The sequence below is a fragment of the Pseudopodoces humilis genome, chromosome 7, assembly GCF_049639895.1.
Source record: "Pseudopodoces humilis isolate 2021_Gansu_Grassland_sample_001 chromosome 7, ASM4963989v1, whole genome shotgun sequence".
Taxonomy (NCBI): domain Eukaryota; kingdom Metazoa; phylum Chordata; class Aves; order Passeriformes; family Paridae; genus Pseudopodoces; species Pseudopodoces humilis.
Window position 1 is genome coordinate 19,305,920 of NC_142206.1, and position 18,678 is coordinate 19,324,597.

The 18,678-nt window shown below is 40.3% G+C and overlaps 1 protein-coding gene across 5 annotated transcripts in view; it reads left to right on the forward strand.

Moving 5' to 3' along the window:
- Positions 1–4,980: 4,980 nt before the first annotated feature.
- The window catches only part of CD44 (CD44 molecule (IN blood group)), a 49,437-nt gene continuing 35,739 nt past the window's right edge, over positions 4,981–18,678 (forward strand). For all 5 annotated transcript variants that reach the window (XM_088057398.1, XM_088057399.1, XM_088057400.1 and 2 more), the window contains exon 1: positions 4,981–5,163. In XM_088057398.1, the coding sequence (XP_087913524.1) occupies positions 5,097–5,163 (67 nt within the window). In that variant the 5' untranslated portion in view covers positions 4,981–5,096. The remainder of the gene's footprint in view (positions 5,164–18,678) is intronic.

Below are 18,678 nucleotides of genomic sequence, written 5' to 3' on the forward strand. Positions count from 1 at the left end.
AAACGTTTCCTGAGTTTCCTGAATGATTGCCTTTTGTAAAAGCTCACCTGCTCTTCTGGTGCTTTAAATGTTTGATTTAATAATTCCAATATGTCGTATGGAAGAGAGAGTGGATGAGGAAAAGAATGGGGGCTAAGAAAAAGGAGAAATTAGTGGAGATGACGGAGAGAAGCCAAGGTAGAAGTCATGAAACAAAATCAAGTAGAAGAAAATGGAAAGACAGCGGGGAGGAAAGAGTGCATCCAGGAAATGACTTAGTATAAGCCATTGATTCACCTTTTGTATAACTGCAAACAAAAGAAATAAAAGTGGGAATACAGAACGCTGAGCATAAAGAGGCCAGCTCATGCTCAGCGTTCTGTATTCCCACTTTCATTTCTTTTGCTCCAATGTGTCATTTCCAGGGACTTCTTGCATGGTGTGTGCTGGGAAGGCCAGCCAGGGGAAGGAGGGGCAGAGCCAGACAGAAATCACCTACAGAGAATACGAGTGTGCCCTTCTCCGCTCAGTTTCCCCTGTGTTCCCCCAGCTGCACAGCTGCTGGTGACTCGATGGGTCACCGATGCGTTCTGTGCCTCGGCGGCGGGCTGGGACAGGGGTGGCCCTGCTGGGGGCAGGTTTCCAGCTCCATCCCCAGCAAGAACTCACTCACTGCGGGGGATAGCGGGGTTCCAGCTGTCCCTGGGGACAGGCACTCGTTTGCTGCACTGCTGGCACACGAGGGTCAGCCAGGGATCCTGGCCAGGGACTACGTGCACTGCGGTGGGGCTGGGAACAAGAAAAATGATGGGGCCACACGGTCTGAGAGAATTCCTTAAAGGCAGCTTGAGCCATGCCGGCTGTGAAGGTTTCTGCTGTATTGGATTAGTGAGTTGTTTAGGGATCTGGGGCAAACCAGTAAAACAGGCTGATGAATCCACACGGTAGGTGCCAATCTGGGTTGCTGCCTTTTTTAGGAGTAAACAACTAGGAGCCATTGTTCATCTTCCTAACTCTCTGCAGGACACAGGCTGTAAATTACATCCAGGAACAAAAGCTTGATGGGAGTAGAACCGGGCGCTCAACTTCCCGAGGGAGTGCTTTGCCCTCCAGCCAAAAGAGCAGCTTTTCTTGCTTAAACCAGCACAGACTCTTCTTATGCCTTCCCATCAGCACTCAGAGCCCAAGAAAAGTGTGCAGTTCAAGATGTGCCACACTGGAGCGTTTACAACCCTTGCCATTACAAAATCTGTTTTCCAGATTGATAATGAAAATTAAATCTACTCTGAAACTGAATCCAGTCTGAAATGCAGGAAACTAGATTGTCTAGGGACATGGAGGAAATCTTATTAAAAAATAGCATATTTTATTGATGTTACAGATAAGTGGGTATGAAATCCTCCCTGCTCTCCCAAATCTGATTTTCAGCCAGTCTCACAGATCACCCGCAGTCTACGCAAAATACACACAGCCATCACCAGAACTGCCTAATGACATTTGTGCTTTTTATATTCACTAAGAGCAGTTGCTGTTCAACTCCCCATAACAAGCTTGAAATATTCACCAAATTTTGTTCAGAAAATTATTTTTTTAATTAAAAAGAAATAGTATTTCTGCTGATAATAGAAAAAAATTAAAATTAGAAGCCGTATTTGTTTAGAAATTTCGGAGTTTCGGAAGACGAATGCCAGCTATTTTCACAGAAACAAAATTCCATTCTACCCTTCTTTTAATTTATCCCATTCAATAGTGAAATCAATCTCCACTGATACCTTTCTTTCCATCATAAGTACACATTCATTCAGGTACATCCATTTTCTTGTCTGTCCACAAAATAAAATTTAAACATTCATTCTAGGGAGAAGCTGTGCCACTGAGTTCAGCAGAATTTTGATATTTCAATTAAGCTAGGCCAGAATTTCATCCTCTATGTGAATTCCTGCAAAAAACCCAACTTTTTATATCACTATAAGCCATGCATGTTCCTTTTCTAGGGCTCCAACATATGTACTCCCTATTAGGATTTTGATCAAAATTAATTAGTGCTGGCTACAGTTCACATATGTGATGAAATCACAAATGAGTTATTTTGGTGTTCCTATACTATATTTTACCATCACAGGTTCAGTATTCACTGTATCAAAGGCATCACAGAAAAACACTATTAAATGCTGGGGTTTTATCCTTTTTCAGTCTTACAGTTTCATTCTCTTTTGAAAACTTAATTCATTAATCATTTTACAAGTTTTTGGTGCCAGTAGTTTAGCTTCTTGTTGCCAAGGAAGTAAGCAAATTCCAGATCTCAGATATTTAACTGTACTGACAGGCTCAAAAGGGATGCTCTGCTGCATTTCTTCAGCCAAAGATTTGCTTCAGGATTTTTCTGTTCCTATGTAATAAGGTTTTCCCAAACTAAAGGAGAAGTTGTGTATTCCTCACAAAGAAATCCTCAAAACAAAACCAAAAACCAAACACCCAAACCCAACAGTTTTTTCAGAATCGCAAATCTGCTTTGATTAAATTTTCTGAGCAGTATTATGCCCTGCAGCCAGGCTAAATTTGGACTTTTGTCTACCTGAGAACGACATAAGCTGATCATGTTTGTGTGGGAGAGAAGGAAATATTTTTGTGTCTTTTTTTTTTGTTGGGGTGCACATGTGTGTCCTAGGCTGACGTGTAAGGAGGCAGATGGGAGGAGAATGGCCAGACTGACGTGTCACATACAAACATGTCACGTTAACTATTTTTGTGATTTATCACATGAAATGACTTAATGTTATCAATTCTTTTTCTTGTGTAGATCTGTCTTTTCCTTTTGTATTAGGTACTTGCACCTCCATGCACGTGGTGTAAATGTGTCTAATCTTAGCCCAGGTTTTCAGGGCAGCAAGCAACAAGTCTTTCCAAAGCAGAATACCACCCACCCTTGCTGAACACATGCAGAAGTATTGAAAAGACTGAGATGAATAACAAGTAATATTTTGGTATCTAGAAAACAACCTATTCATAATCAGGTGTCAGAAGGGTTAGAATTAGAAACTTCAGACCATGAAGAGACTAGGAATTTCCACTCCTGATTAAATACATCTCTGCCTCTAACCCTAAAATGGATGTTATTCTCCCTTTACCTCTGCCAAAGAAATTTTTTTTTCTTTTTTTTCTTTTTTTTTTTTTTTTTTTTATTTTGTATCATTATGAATACAGAATATTAATGGAAAGGCAATTTATGTTAATCAAAAATAGGATTCAAAATTTCCTGAATTTTAATTAAATGTTTAATTATTCTGTTTCATCAATAGGACGTGAATTTTAAAATAATTTAGCAATTGAAAAAAAATATATTCTTAGTAAATTTAAAACATTCATTAACTGTGTGCCAGCATTTTGAAATTCCACTAAAATTTATTAATGGATTTTGATGCCAAAACATTTAGAGATATAAATGTACAGGATTTTACAGAGCTATTTCTCTTTCGACTTTAGACAATAAGGTATATAGGCTATTGCTTTTTAATTGCTTTTAAAACCATTTCTTAAAAAAAAAGAAAAAAAGTAGCATATTCACTAAAGAAAATGTGTTTTATTCATGATTTCAAAGTTGCTAGCTTCATAATAAAAAGATTCCCTGTGTTTAAAGGAAAGATTTTTCACTTTAACTTTGTCCCATCAGATATTCTAGACTTGTAGGAAAAGCCTGTTGGAACCTGTTGCTAAAAATTTGGCTGGTTGAGGAAAGGATAGCTGGCCATCTCCAAGTCAAAAGGCAAAACAAGGCAAAGTCCTGAAAACCTCTTTATGTGACCTTCTTGTGCTTGTGGCTGGAGAGACCTGTCTGTATTTTTCCATTGTTTGTGTCAACAGAGATTAAATTAATGAGAAAATTCAAGTGGGAAGATCGACAAAATGGTAATTTGATATAGGACTATTCATTCCAGATTTGGCAAGGGAAACTGAAATCAGGGCACTTCTGGCTGTCAGTCATTGCCACATGCCGGTGTTAAAGGTGGGAAGTGCTGGCTTTGGTGGTCCCTGACCAGCCCCTCAGCCCATGGCACAGGAGTCACTGTTACAATTCTCCAGCTCTACAGAGAAGCCAGGGCATGGAGACACCACGGGACTCTCCAAGGCATGCAAGAGACAGGCCTTTTGCTTATCTACAGAGGCCTTGAGGTTTTCACCAGGGGTTTCATGAAGAGCCAAACAAAACCACACACTGCAATGAACATATGTCCCTCAGGAACCGAGACCTCGTCTGAACCTCAAAGATCTTGTACCTGTTTCTCTGCTTTCTGAATTGGGAATAGGAGGAAAAATTCCTTCTGTACCTTGTGCCATCAGTGCAATAAAATATCAGCCCTGGTCTCCAGCACCACTCACTTCTGGCACTGGCATTATTCACTGTTCTTATTGGAGCAGCCCGTGCAGGAACATCAAGGGTAGAACGGGCTGTGGGAAACTGAACCTCCTCGACTTGCCTTCTGCATGATGTTATCCTGCAGCTGTGAGCAGAAACATTGCAGAAAGCTTCACTGCAGAGCAGGCATTTTACTTGCTCTTAATTGAACCACAAAAAAGAGAAAATGGTGAGATAGGAATAAATAAGCAAAATGTTTTTGGGAACTATCTAGGCTGTTACAGATGCTTTACCAGGGTTCAGAAACTCTAGTGCTTTTATGTTCACTTGGTTTGCAATAATGAAGAGATTTTAAAATGCAGGAGGAAAAGCTTGTAACAAACTGCATTTCTGAGGTAACTCAGGAGTGCTTACACAGATTTTCCTACAAACACACTAAGTATAACTTTTGACTAGGTTCGAGTAAGAAGAGAAGGTTTAGTGAGTGGCTCTTTAAAACTCAAGTGTGCCTGCTTAGTCAGTGCTAGCTCTCCTTCCACTCCCCCTTCTTCTGCTGCTGGGTAACTTTTGTTGCAATATGGGTGTGACTTTTGATGGAGCTTCCCCCTCCCAGTTATGTCATTACTTCAGTTCCTTTGAATCTGAATAAAAAGTGCAGCAAACTTCAGACTCATTGACTGCAGGCTTAACAAGCGTCTGGGCTTTTCTCCTTTCTGCAGCTTGAAAGGATCTTTGGATTTTGCAAAACAGTCCCAAGAAAACAATGGCCAACTTCTTCTTACGGGCAACTTTTGGATTATGTCTGCTGAGGCTCTGTCTAACAGAAACAGGTAAGATTTTTATGAATGAAAACACTTAGTATTGTTAAGTTAATGCTTCAGACAGCAAATGTGCTTCTGCTAGATAGCTAACAGCTTTCTTGCATCTATATACTTTTATTATTTCCAGGGTTATCAGAGATGTTTTAGAAGTGTAATCTCAGTTGTGCTGGTCTCTACAATCACGGAAAGCTGTGCATTGTTTGTAAAGGGCAATTCCAGATCTATAAAAACTGAATTGCAGAACATTAAAGAATGAAGTTTAAACTAAGAACAGAGCTACACTGGGGAGTTTGGAATGGCTCTGGTAAAGCTCAGTTCGGCAATGTGACTGCTGTTACGAACGCAGTTTGCTCTCCCAGCTCGGACTGCAGCGAAAAGGGGGGCAGAGGGAAAGCGGTGAGCCCCCCCAGCTTACAGCTGCATTCTGGAGTTCACATGAGCTGAACCAACAGCTGGAACAAACTGCATTTGGGCACAGCCTTGCTGAACAGGAGAAAAACTGCAGGGATCTCGGCTGAAATTTGGAGAGCTTTTATGCCAAGCATGCTTGCTTCTGACTTTCGAAGGTCTCTTTGGGGCTGACTGATGAGCTTTTGGAACAAAGGGGGTTAGAAGTGACAAAATTCAGTTTTTTATCACTTACCTTCCTGCAGCTTGGTTATCTGCTTCAAATATTTGTATTAAAAAGTCTAAGGTTAATACAGAGAAAAAAAAAAAACAAATTTATGTCCAAAGTGACAAAAATCTTTTGCAATTTCACATGATGCAGGCTCTACCGTGTTTTAGGGGAATGAACATACTTTTAGCAGACTCTCACTGTGACTGCAACTGCCTCGAGGCATTTTGTGGTTAGGGATAACAGTTGTGCTCCTATATTGTTTTTGTACTCATCATTTCCAGGAGTCTAACAAAATGCGTTTTTCATGGCCATTGTCACCCAAGGGCTGTGTGTGTGTATAGTAAATATATGTCTCATTTGCTTGAGCAGCAGGGGTTAGTCTGTAATGGTTGCAGCGCTGCCAGGCTGTGAATGGGTGTGTCAGAGGGAGCAAGTTCCCAGTGCATCTGTGATAGCTGAAGCACCCTCACTGCTTTTCTTCCTAAAATCATGTGTCCATTGTGCCAAAATGCTCTTGTTAAGATCAGGTATATAGACAAAGTCTTAAGAGAAAGGACAGGGCTACTGTAGGTGCATAAATGTGTGTAAATCCTTGGCTTGGTCCACATCTGTGCACTGTATAAATGTTATAACTGCTTGACTGATTTTTACTTCTATGAGCTGCCTGGAGTGTCCTAGAGAGCAGGGTCTGCACTGACTCTGGGAGTAATGTGTTTCTGCAGGGAGACAGAAAGCCCCATAATAGAGCCTTCAGCATGGTTAAAAAAGTGTGTCAAACTTCACATATGCCCTCAAGGGAAGTTTCTTTACTGGCTTAGTAAGGTATTAGACTATAGCTACAGTATATTTCAGTTGGTATACAGTACATTCCAGCATGACTTTGTAGTCAGTAATGATTTCAAAACAGCAGTTGATGGTGGTGTTTTCTTTTTTTAGCCAGTGATTTTGCTGTGTATCATAGACTAATGACTGTTGCTGTTGGGAAACTCCTGAGCTGGAATTTTGATTCATATAGTACAGAATTTTACTAATTCCTAATTTAGGGATTAAAGAGGGCCTGAGATTACTCTTACTGTGATTTCAGAAGGAAAAATGAGATACAGAGAAAGCTGAAAAACTTACTCATCCTCATTTCTGTGGTGTTGTGACTGTACTGTCACTGATACGTTTCTTACTCATGGTGTTGACATGACTTGTGTAAGGAGTCTGGATCCCGGAGGGTACCGATGCTGACATCTTGGTTAATGATGTTTCAGAGGAGATTTTTCTCCTGCAGGCAGTATGTATTTGTAGAAATATTTTTCTCAATGTTTTCCTTGATTAACACAAAGCAAATCCTACAATTTTGACTGACACCCCCCCTCCCCCCTCCCCCCCCCCAACTGGAAGAAACTGGAACAGAAGTAGTAGTGGTAAAGATGAAATGGAAAGAGGGAGAATGAGCCTGCCCGTGGGAGGAAGGAGCTTGGCTGTTAGCACTGGAGAGGCTGCCAGAGCCCCATTGCCAGGTAGGGCTCTGAGACAGGGCTCCTGCAGCTGCTGGCCAGTCCCAAAGGAAGAGACCTGCCTGTCCCTTGCTTTACATATCTACCGCGTAAATTTGTAAATAAAGCAGTTTGAAGAAGGTCTTTGTGGAAGTTTATTTTCGCTCAGTCCTTACAGTGTGTATCTTGGCAGTTTCCCAAAGCTACAAAGTAACTAGACTTTATTAAGGGTTCACTTAAACTTTCCATCCTTGTTTAGTGGAAGGGTTAAGGAGCTGCCCTGGAAACCCTCACGCACAGGGAGCCAACAAACCATGGCAAGGGATTGTTTTGCAGTCTTTGGAGAAATGTGTGGAGATTCCTTATGTACTGGTGTTCACCACAATGAAAAGCCATTACCTTGAAAATAGGAAGTCAGAGAAAGGCTTAATGAGGATAGATAGCATCGTACAATTGAGGAAGAACTTTTTTAAGTAAATGCTTTTAAAACCACTGGTAGCTCGAGCCAAGGTTAAACAAAATGTTCATCCATATGTGGTGTATCTTTCTTTCCAGAAGATTTCCCATGACTTATAGGCATGAACCGAAGATAGAGTAAATATTGCAGTTATTCATCTGTCACCTAAACATGCATGAGGTTTGACTGTATCGAGAATGTGCCAGCAGTTGGAGATACCATGACATGCTGGTAGACAGATAAACACCAGAGAGAACCATTACTCCTAAAATACTTGATGAAAAGATGTGGTAGTATTTGATAATATTCATTCTGAATGTAGTTGACTGGTAGTAAAACACATTGTAGAGAAGCAGAGAAAAAGCAATGTGGAGTTCCTTTATATGGAGAGGGTAAATCAGTCAAAGAATTAAAAAGTTTTTGACATTCCAAATGCTGTAAAAAGGCTTCTCCGTCTGTTTTCTGGTCTTCCTCATCACATTTTTGTACCAGAACTAAGGGATAAGTGTTCAAAAATACAGTTTATATGGAAGATGATAATTCTCCCCTTCATATATCACTGTTTGGTCTTTTATTTTCAAGAGAATACTACGTGAGAGAGCAAGGGAAAATTGTTTTTTCCAGGACCAAGGCTAAATGTATGTAGTTATCTGTGAAATACACCTTCACAGAGAGGATAATGATGAAACCAGCATGACCCATCACAGTAATCCTGCCTACTTTGAAAACAATGCAACATTGCACTGGAACAATTAATGGTCTTCAGAACACACCATATTTTAGAATCAGCTGGCATCTGGGAGCATGCTGACTTAATTTGTCAGCATTAAACCGAATTCTTAAAATAGAGAAATGGAAATTTCCAGCTTGCTAGAAGGCAGAACACATCCACAGCATATTTTGTTCTTTGCCTTCACCTGCCAGGGTTTCTCTGTGACAAACCTAGTGGTTTGGGCCGTTCTCTGTGTGCTACCCACGACTGTAGGCGGGAAGCCAGTTTGGTGTAGTTGCTGGTCATTTTCCAGGAGTCCATCGCCTCTTAACAGTCATTTCCCCATCCCAGAGAGGTAATAATAATTTCAAAGCTATCAGACACTGTAATTATCAGTGGCCGTTCTGGGTGCTGCTAATAGTAGTGGCAGAGGATTGTGTCGGTGCTGTGTGTTTATCGGTTTCCTCCCCAGTGCCTCAGCAGTAATATCAGTAGCAGCTGGCTGTGATTTCCCTCCTCCCGGAGCTGCCCCCGCCCAAGGGACGGCGGAGCAGCTCATCATATGAATGAGTTTGCAGGCACTAATGTGAAGTGGCAGCTGAGAAAAAGAGGGGTTTTCCTTGGAGAATCTTTCCAGTCAGACAGAAAGTTCAGCTAATTGCAATTTAAAGTTCAAACCTCCATGACTGTTTCCTGCCTAATGAAACCTGCAGTCATTTTTTGAGCCTGTGCTTTCAATTAGGAACATAATTGAACTTTCTTTTGTAAGCAATGGCTTTGGGACTTTCCAGTTTCTCTACAGGACAAAACTGGCAACTGTATATAGTGCAGCATTCTTATTTTGGTACAATAACCTTCAATTCTCATCTTGTGAAACATTAAAAAAAACTCCACCCCAAAAACAAAACAAAAAAACCCCCAAAAAAACCCTCAAAAGGAATTGAAGAATAATCTATAGTTTTATTAATTAAAAACATGAAAGCACAAGCAGGGTATGCTAATTCAAAGTAAAAATCACAGAAAATACCTGAATTCTACTTACATTTGGAGTTTGAAAAATACTTTGCTTCACTTTTATTTTTTTTTTTTCTCTTTTCTGTTGATGATTGATGTAGCATAGTAGCTGGAAACTCTGAGACTGTGTTGTGTCTAAAAAAAAAAAAATAAAAAAAATTGCCAGACATGCAGCAGCTGTGTTAAAACTTCCATCTCTTTCTGTAATGATACTGTTCCAAGAGCAGTGTGAGAGGGTTGTGAAAGAGATCGCCAGGGTACATACTGACAGCTGCGTAGGAAAAGGGCATTAGCCTGCAATCCTAAACTTCACAATTAATGCCTGTTTTACTAAATACCTGCTTTCATAAATAAGATGCTGCCTCTGACAGAATATATAAGAGTAAAAAAAAAACAAAACAAAACCTGCCATGGCATAGCTTTTGTTAATTATGTATGTCTCACAGTGACAGCGTGTTAGCAAAACAGGTTCTCAGAAGTACATTTCCCTAGGGGGCTTTTTTATTGTTATTTTTGTTAATGGATAGGTGTCTGTAAAGAAGCAGGGTGTGGTGTGTGTGGGTAGCTGTAATGAATAGTTTCTTGCAGGTTTCCCATACAGAAGGGAGAGGTTAACTGGAGCTCGGTGGATGTTCCGTGGGCACCCAGGCCCCTGAGAGCAGATGTGAGCGAGTGCACAGCGGCAAGCGAGCTGCTGGCCAAACTGGTGTCTGAAAGTTGAGCAGCAGCCTTCAGCTGGCAGCCTCTCAGAGAGAACCTGGCTTTCCAGCAGGAAGGCAAGGTATCAGCAAGGGCCTGGGATAATGCGTGCCAGGGCAGCGAGGCTGCGGCTGTGTGCGGGGAGCGCTCTGAGCCCACATGCCCACCCAAAACAGCCTGAACAGGCTGGAATACACTCTTCCTGCAGCATGTAAATGTGGCACTTCAGCTCTAGGGGTGCTTGTGATGGGTGTCATTTACCTACTCTTTGCCATCGGCCAAGTCACATCTTTGAGACAAGGTGGAGCGTCCCTCTCGCGGAATGAGATGGGGGAGTGACACAGGCACTGCTAAGGACATCCAAGTCTTCCCAGCTCCATCCTGGTGCTCTGGATAGAGCTTCTGCACAAGGAATATGGAATAGTTAACCAGGCAGGTTCAGGGGAAAGTAGTATTTGCCAATTACAAAGAAACATGATCCATTAATAATGAAGACACTGAGGGTGTGGCCTGAACGCATCTTTCACTCACTCCCTTGTTCTTCCTCCTCCTGCTTGATTAGGTGGCCTTCATTATTTACATGTCCTTTCCCTTTTCCATCACTTACACAGGTGTGAAAACGTAGAAGAAAAGCCTCCTTTGCTAATGAGTCTTCATATTTATAAATGTAGGATCTTGTTCCCTGGTCTTATATGCTGCTTATTTTGACATATAGGAACACGTAGAACATGGAAGTGAAATATTTTGTTTAAATCAATTTCGCCAGTAGCAGTGCTGTAAAAATCAGATAAAACTTTATTGCTCTGACAGTTTTATCTTGTTTACTTGTTTGTTTGCTATCTGTATACACACTGAGGACTGGCAGCTATTTTCAGTTTAATAGCAATTGTTTCCTGTTAGACAACAGTAAATGCAAAATAGAGCTTCCTTAAAGAGTTCTTATTCCATGCTTATCTTTTTATGATTAGGAATGTTTGAAGCAGTTTGCCAAGTGAGAACTGACTTACATCTGTTGCTCTACTGTCAAAGTCAACACTTCTTTAGGTTCAAGAACTTTAACATTTATTTAACAATGAGCTGAAGAATAGTGTCTTAAATGTAGTCAGTCTTGCTTCCTTTTTGAACCAATAGTTCCTAGTGATAAATATTGACTGTGTTACTGAAATTTTGGAGGTACTTGTACTTAAAGCTTGTTGCTCTGGGAAAGGCTGTAGGGCTGGAGTGACTTGGTAGATTGTTATTAACAAAATAACACTCTTCCATTGCACTAGTCAGAGTAACTTTGTCTTCTTGTGAGGAGCAAAATCCCTCCTAGTACAGAAAATAAAAATGTCTTCCTTGAGATTGCATATTGAGCCATAAACTTTTAAACCCCTCTTTTCCAGAATGTAACCAAATCATTTTATAGGCTACTGAGAAGAGATACGTGGTGGTTCCAGTTCATCAGTGAGCGGGCACAGCTAAAGTTTCAGGGAAGCACTTAATCCCGTTGAAAATTCTTGTATTAAAAGAAGTAACTGCCAGACATTTTGAGCATGTGAGACACATTCCCATGGTGACTGCCTAGAGGGAAGTTTCTTTCCTGCTTTTGTGGCTTGCTTCAGTAAACCCCTGGATCCATTTGCTCCCTGTTGTGGTATAAAGTATTGCAGAGCTCTTCTAAGAGTGTCCGTGATGATTTTTGTGTCTTATGACAGTTCTACAAGATCAGTTCTATTCATTCATTTTTTATTTATTTTTTTTTCTCATTCTGATGGTTTAATTTTTTGTCTGCTTTTTAGGTGGGAAAAGATAACAGTAGTTTTGCTTTATTTTCTTAACATATTCTTGACCTGCCAAGTCTCACACATTACCCGGTAGTGAGATTGTGCTCACACTGAACAGAGCACAGCATTAACTGTTTTTTAAAAACAGTGGAACAGGGGAAATCTTAGAGCATCATGGGAGAGTAAGATCAGCAGTTTTTCAGGTGATTTTGCAGGGCATCTCTAGGCATATATGCTAGGCAGTGTTTTCTGTCTCTGTGGGTTCATGTGGATTAGAAAAAGCCCATTGTCTAGTTTTCCAGGAGGAGACATATCCTGTGAGTAGGAGATTGTTAAGACTAATGACTAAATCTAAATTTGCTTTCTGATAATGCTTTGATGGGAGCTCAGTTTAATTCAGGTAGTACATGTAACAAGTAGTTCATGTTTCTTCCTGGAGCTGGAGATCGTTTTTCTTCTTCTATATTTCTTAACAAGTCCTACTACTTATATATATGCCAGTGGGGACCAGACCTATTGTAAATTAGTGCAGCATGAACAATATATGGCATAAAGAGCAGTGCAAGACTGGTAAGATGTTGGAACAGTGCCCTTAAAGAACAGTAGAATTTCTATCCAAAATTTTGTGTTTGCAAATGAATAAACTTTTTAATTATTTCTTTTGTTGAGCAAAGGAGGAAAAATTTAAAAAGCTCTCTCCGCCTGACTAGGCTACTCTTCAAAATAAAATATAAACAATGTTATTTGCTTCAGTTGCTTCTGTGTTATCACAAACTCATTTAAAAAACATAGCATAGCCACAGCATTGAAAGTCTTGGGCCCAGTAAGGTTATATCCATTAATAACCTACAGAAGTATTTACTGATACATTTACTGTTGTTATGGTTTGTGTTGCAAAACACATCTAAATCTTCAAAGCTCAAGGTGGACATTGTAACAAAACCAAGTAGTCTCTCCTCAATTTATCTTACAGTACCTTAAACACTCAAACATTTCAACACCAGCACATGTCTGAGATGTGTTCCTTCTGTTTGTCACCTGCTGGATTCTCCTGACTATTGTCAAAGAACTTGAATTCTTGAAACAAATTTGACATCTTAGGCTTTCTCAATGTATCACTTCAGAAACAGATGGTGTCTCTGTTGAAATTTTGTTCTTTTTTTTTTTTTTCTCACATTGCACAGAGTTCACATAAATATTACAACATTTGGTCAGGAGGGAGTTACCTTATCTGGTGGATTTCATCGACACCTTCAGCAGAGTTGGAGCAGTCAGTCTGAATGCATTTAAATTACCCTAGAATTTGAAATTTGAAGTCTAGATGTAGTAGAATTTAACAGAGAAAGAATATTCCCAATTGGTGAGAAAGAATTGAACTGACAAACATGCTGCCGCAGAAAATAATGATTTGTGATTTTTGAAGCCCATGGGAAGTCAGTCTTTTTATCCCCACCTCACAGGTAGGACAACAGAGAGGCAGCAATGTAGCTGTAAATAGAACATCTCCAAAGTCCCAGCCCCTTGTGCCATCAACAAGGTTAGTGCCTCTTTTGCTTCAGTTTCCGAAAGCAGGTATGATTTCACATAGGGCTGTTTCAGATGAAAGTAGCATTATGATTAATCGTGAGAAAAATGTTCTTGTGCAAATATTATTCTACTGGATGGGAAATGAACAAGAACACAGAGGACCAGAGCATTCTCTGAAAACTGTTACCGTAAAAACAGGAAACTCTCTTCAGTTACTGTTTGGCAATCCATCCCTGAGTCTTGCTGTGCAATCCTTCCTTCAGCCAAACAATGTGTGAGAAAATACTCCTTATGAGTAAGAGCAAGTGTTTTCCTAATTTTTGAAACACCCATACAACCAATTCTTTGAAGACCTACCCTGAATTTTTTAACAGTATCAGTCTTCTGTCTGACTTCATTACTCACAGTACTCAGGTCATGCCATTTTATCAACACAGTCACAATCACATTACTGTTGACTCACAGCAATTGCAGGCTATGTATTGACACCTTTTTTCCACCCCTGATTTAACACAAATACATCCACAGTGATAGTCATGACAACATGACTAGTTGAAACCCATCTTGCACTTTTTAACTTACTGGGTTTGGTATCTTGAATTGATTTCTGCATTGGGAAATAGCCCGGGATCTCCCCACTTCCTGAGAAAGTAGTTTTATGAGTCAGGTGAATTAACAGTTTGTTATACCAAGGTGTGTAAAAGACATGTTTTAAGGCTGTTCAAGGAAGACAAGAGGATTTGTGCATGGTTAGTAGCAAATCACCTGGAAAAGTGGTTTCTCACTGCATCAGCTATTTCTGCTGTTCCTAAGGCATCACAGAATCACAGTATGGACTGGGTTGGAAGTGACTTTATCTTGTTCACACCCTCTACCATGGGCAGAGATGCCACCCTCTAAATGAGATTGCTCAGGGCTCCGTCTAACCTGGTCTTGAGTGCTCCCAGGGCTGGAGCTTCTCTGGGCAATCTGTTCCAGTGCTTCTCACCCTCACAGTAAGGAACTTCTTTCTAACATCAAATCTAAATCTTTTCTCTTTTAGTTTAAAACTGTTTCCCCTTGTCCTATCACCATCTGCCTGTGAAAAAACAGCTCTCCTTTGTTTAAAAAACCCCAGCCTTTAAGTATTGCAAGGCTGCAGTGAGGCCTCCTCAGTGCCTTCTCTTCTCAGGGTTGAAGAATCCCAGCTCTCTCAGCCTCTCTTTGTAAATGTGCTCCAACCCTCCAGTCATTTTCATGACGCTCATCTGGACCTTCTTCTCCAAGAGGTCATGTCCTTATGCTGGGCACCCCAGAGCTGGCTGCAGCACTCCAGCTGGGGTTTTAGGAGGGCAGAGTAGAGGGATGGAATCACTTTGCCCTGCTGGCCATGTTCCCTTGGATGCAGCTCAGGATGCTGTTGGCTCTCTAGGCTGGGAGCACACACAGGTGGCTCATGTTCAGCTTTTCATCCATGACAAATCCCAAGTCCTTCTTGTCAGGGCTGCTCTCAATGAGTTTTTCTCCCAGCCTGTACTCTTATGTCCTGGATGGATGCTTTGTCTAGTGCTCATGATAAACCACTTGATGAATTTTGCTCCAAGTAATATCCTTGGTGAGGTAAAAAATATTGTGGTGCTTTATTAATTAGTAACTGTCCCAAATTTTGTATTTATTAAGATAGCATATTCCCAAACTGATGTTTGAATTGACTCTTGCTCAAAATGAATCCCATGTCCTAGAGCTCAGTGTACCTGAACTGAGGTCTGCCACTGTATCATTTACCATTCAAACATGGATTTAGCTCTGGAACTTTTTGTAAAATCCATCAATATCTCATTAAAAAGATTACTAGAATCAATGAGCATCACAACAAAATCACTGGCTTCACAATGATTGCAGCACTTTTGGGAAACAATGATGCTTCACTATTTGAGGATGATTACATGCAAGCAATGGTGCATTGCCTTTATGTATCTCCACTGCTTAAATAAATGTAGGAGTTAATGTAGTATTTGAAATAACAGAATATCAAGGCCATACTGCCAATGCCTCTTTCCCATTCTTCCCTCAAGCAAGAGAATCTTTACTGCCTCTCATGAATTGTTAAATTTAAATAAACTTTTTTTTTAATATGAAAAAATATCTCTATTTCCATCATATGTGTAATAGCAACAGCATTGTGTACATATTCATGTTTATTCCAAACTCTAATTATTAAATGTGCCTTTTTATGAAACCAGTTCTAAAAGACTCATAACGAAGACTGTAAGAATAATTAAATAATTTTAACTGCTCATGTAGCTTAGTGTATGAATAACTTGCATACACCTTAGAAAAGTTACTTGCTAGTCAGCATTTTCAGTAAAAATGCCAAGATTTTTGAAACCCTAGTATATGGGTGGATAGATTCATAAAAAGTCCAGAAAATGGAAATATTTTGCCACCAAAAATTCTAGGGGGAGTTTCCTGCTGGTCTAGGCAATCTGGTTACAGGCTATGGGATCCCTGTCATTCTTGTATCAGGGGAAAAACAAAGGGAGTAGTGGATGTGACAATATTCTCTTCCATCATCAGAAGCTTGCATAAGAACTTTCCCTTTGACTTCTACAGATCGTGTCCTACATTGTGAGGCATATTTTGAGCAGCCTTCCTTTTTTTCAGTATGTCTACCAGAGTAATGTTATCTTTGTTTTAACTGGCTGGCTTTCAGAGCTTTGGAAAAGATTCCTGAGGTTCCTTTCTTTGATTGGATAAGTGACAGAGCAGCAAATAGGAGTAAGGCCCTTTGAGCTCCGGGCTGGGGACCTGTCTGCTGAGCCACTCTGTGTGTCAACTGCTTTTATCCCAAACAACTGAATCAGCCGAACAGTGGAAATCAGACTTTTATTCTTCAGCCTTGTTTCATGTGTTTCTTCACCTGGATTGCATGGAACTGATCCCAATTGATTGTTCTCCCAGCCCTTGTTACTCAGCCTTTGGGGTTAGACTCCTTACTGTACAGCCTGGAGCTCTCCTCATATCGGCAATGATGATTATGTTTTCATCATTTCGAGGGGGGCATATCAGATAACTAATTGCAGACTATGATATCACTGCCTGCAGTTTTTCCCCCGAGGTGCTGTGCAGCTGTACCACGTTCTGCTGGAATCTGAAAACTTTCAGCTCCCTATTGGATGAGACTATTACAAAAAGACTAATATTAATGTCAGCAGCAAGGAGATTTGTCATAAGTGATGACACAGTATAGGCTCGCTCAGGATGTTTACCAGTGCAACAGTTGCCACGCAGATAAAGTATGATTGCAAGATGCATTAGCAGATTCTTTTCTTCCTACAGCAACTGTTGAGGACTGAAACATATTTCTTGTACTTACTTGCATTTTGAGTGACTCTGTGAATGCTTGATTTATTAATAGCACTACCCCCACACCCATTGTTTTAAAGCAGTAGCCAGGAGAGCTCTCAGTGAAGAAACTGGAGAATTTTGTCCATCAGTAACCAGATACAGAGACAATGACTTCGATGATCAGTAGGCAGAGTCATTAGGAACAACAGTTTAGAAGAAGGTCAGCAGCTTGAGCTTTGTCCCACATCCCATTTCCAGTTGCACTCCTAGAAGTAAGACAAAAATGCAAGGAATACTTGCTAATTTTTGTTGGAGAAAGGAGTGCTCCCACAGCACTGTATCCCGCTCTGGCCTCAGTGCATACCTCAGGCCACATTTCTTTTTTTGATGCAGAGATCCACGTCAGCCCACTTGGACCTCAAGGTTAGCATGGCTGTCTCATGACTTTTCATGCAGTTGGCAGCACGCAGGAAACTGAGAAAGCTACACTCTTATTTGCTTTTTTCAGACTGAATTACTAGGTGCCCAAATATAAGTGGGTAGCAGGAACAGCTTAGGCACAACTTCAAAGCTCTGAGTCTACACCTTTGGATCTGTGGAGAGTCATCTTCACTTTCTTGTCACCACACCCAGCTACTAAGAATACTTTGTCTCTATTTATAGCAGGAACTCCTTACAAACATGCAGGTAAATCCCTTTTAAAATGTTTTCCTGGATGTTGCAGTCTAAAAAGCCAGGTGTGCAGAGTTTTCCCTCCCTGAATATCAGCTATCTATTAGAGACATAATTATGTGGAGTTTTTCTCCTGCATTAAAATTTTCAAGGCTTAGAACATTTTTTATGCCAAACTGAAATGAATATATGACTTTTTAAAAAATCCCTGAGGGGAACTTTTGTCTGGGTTCCTTGAACCACCTACATTTTTATTGCAGCCATATAAACATTTAAACCTAGCTTTCTTAAGTGATTTTATTTTGTCCAAATGAATTATTTTAATTTTAGAATTAAGCAACCCCCTTATTTTGCTTTATCTAAGTATCTACAAGGAATACTTTGAAAACAAAAAATATGGTTTATTGCCACTAAATCTGGAAATGTATTTCCTATAAACCATTGCAGGTTTCACAACTTGGCAATACTCCAAGGAAAGTATTTCATCGGACAACTCCCAAGAATCTGTGAATACTTACTTTCACTGTCACTTCTTGGAAAAGCCTTGCTTATGGTGCAGGTGGTCTATTTCCAGATTTGTTTCTCTACTTTCTTTAGAGAATGGTGTTTTGCAGAACAAGAATATTGTAACTGGAAGAGCACAAAACCAGCCACACTTCATGATGATACATGTGGCTTGATCCTTGTAGCTTTTGTGTTGGGATGGTAAAGGAATGCTTGCTTCATTCACCTGGGTCTTGCAAATTTGACTTCTGAATTTTGATCAGTGTGTAGTCATCCCAATTTTGAGTCCTATTTTCCCAGCAGATTCCCTTTGCTCATCAAGCCCCAAGGGATTCAAGTATAGGTGTGTTTTAATGATGTCGACACGTGTCTATTAGTAACTGTGGCTGGGATTAATGAATCATTTTACATAACCTAGCAAACAGCTATTCAGTGGTTTTCATCACTGACTTGGGCTTTAGTCCAACTTCTGACATAAAGGTAAAAGCCTCTGTATCCTGTTACAGTTGCCTGGGCTGCGAGTTGCTTGAGTGAAATTTTTTACTAATAGACTCTAAAAAAAAGGTAGAATACTCAGCAAATAATGCCTTCCAGGCCCGTGTGTGTTGTAGTGTATTAGGTAATCACTGAATGATATTGTTTGTACATTTAAGTTCTTGCAGATGTCAAAATGGCAGTAATCAGACTAACATTGACAAAATGTTTTGGATCCTGAAATGTTTCATGAATCCATCCTGTATGAA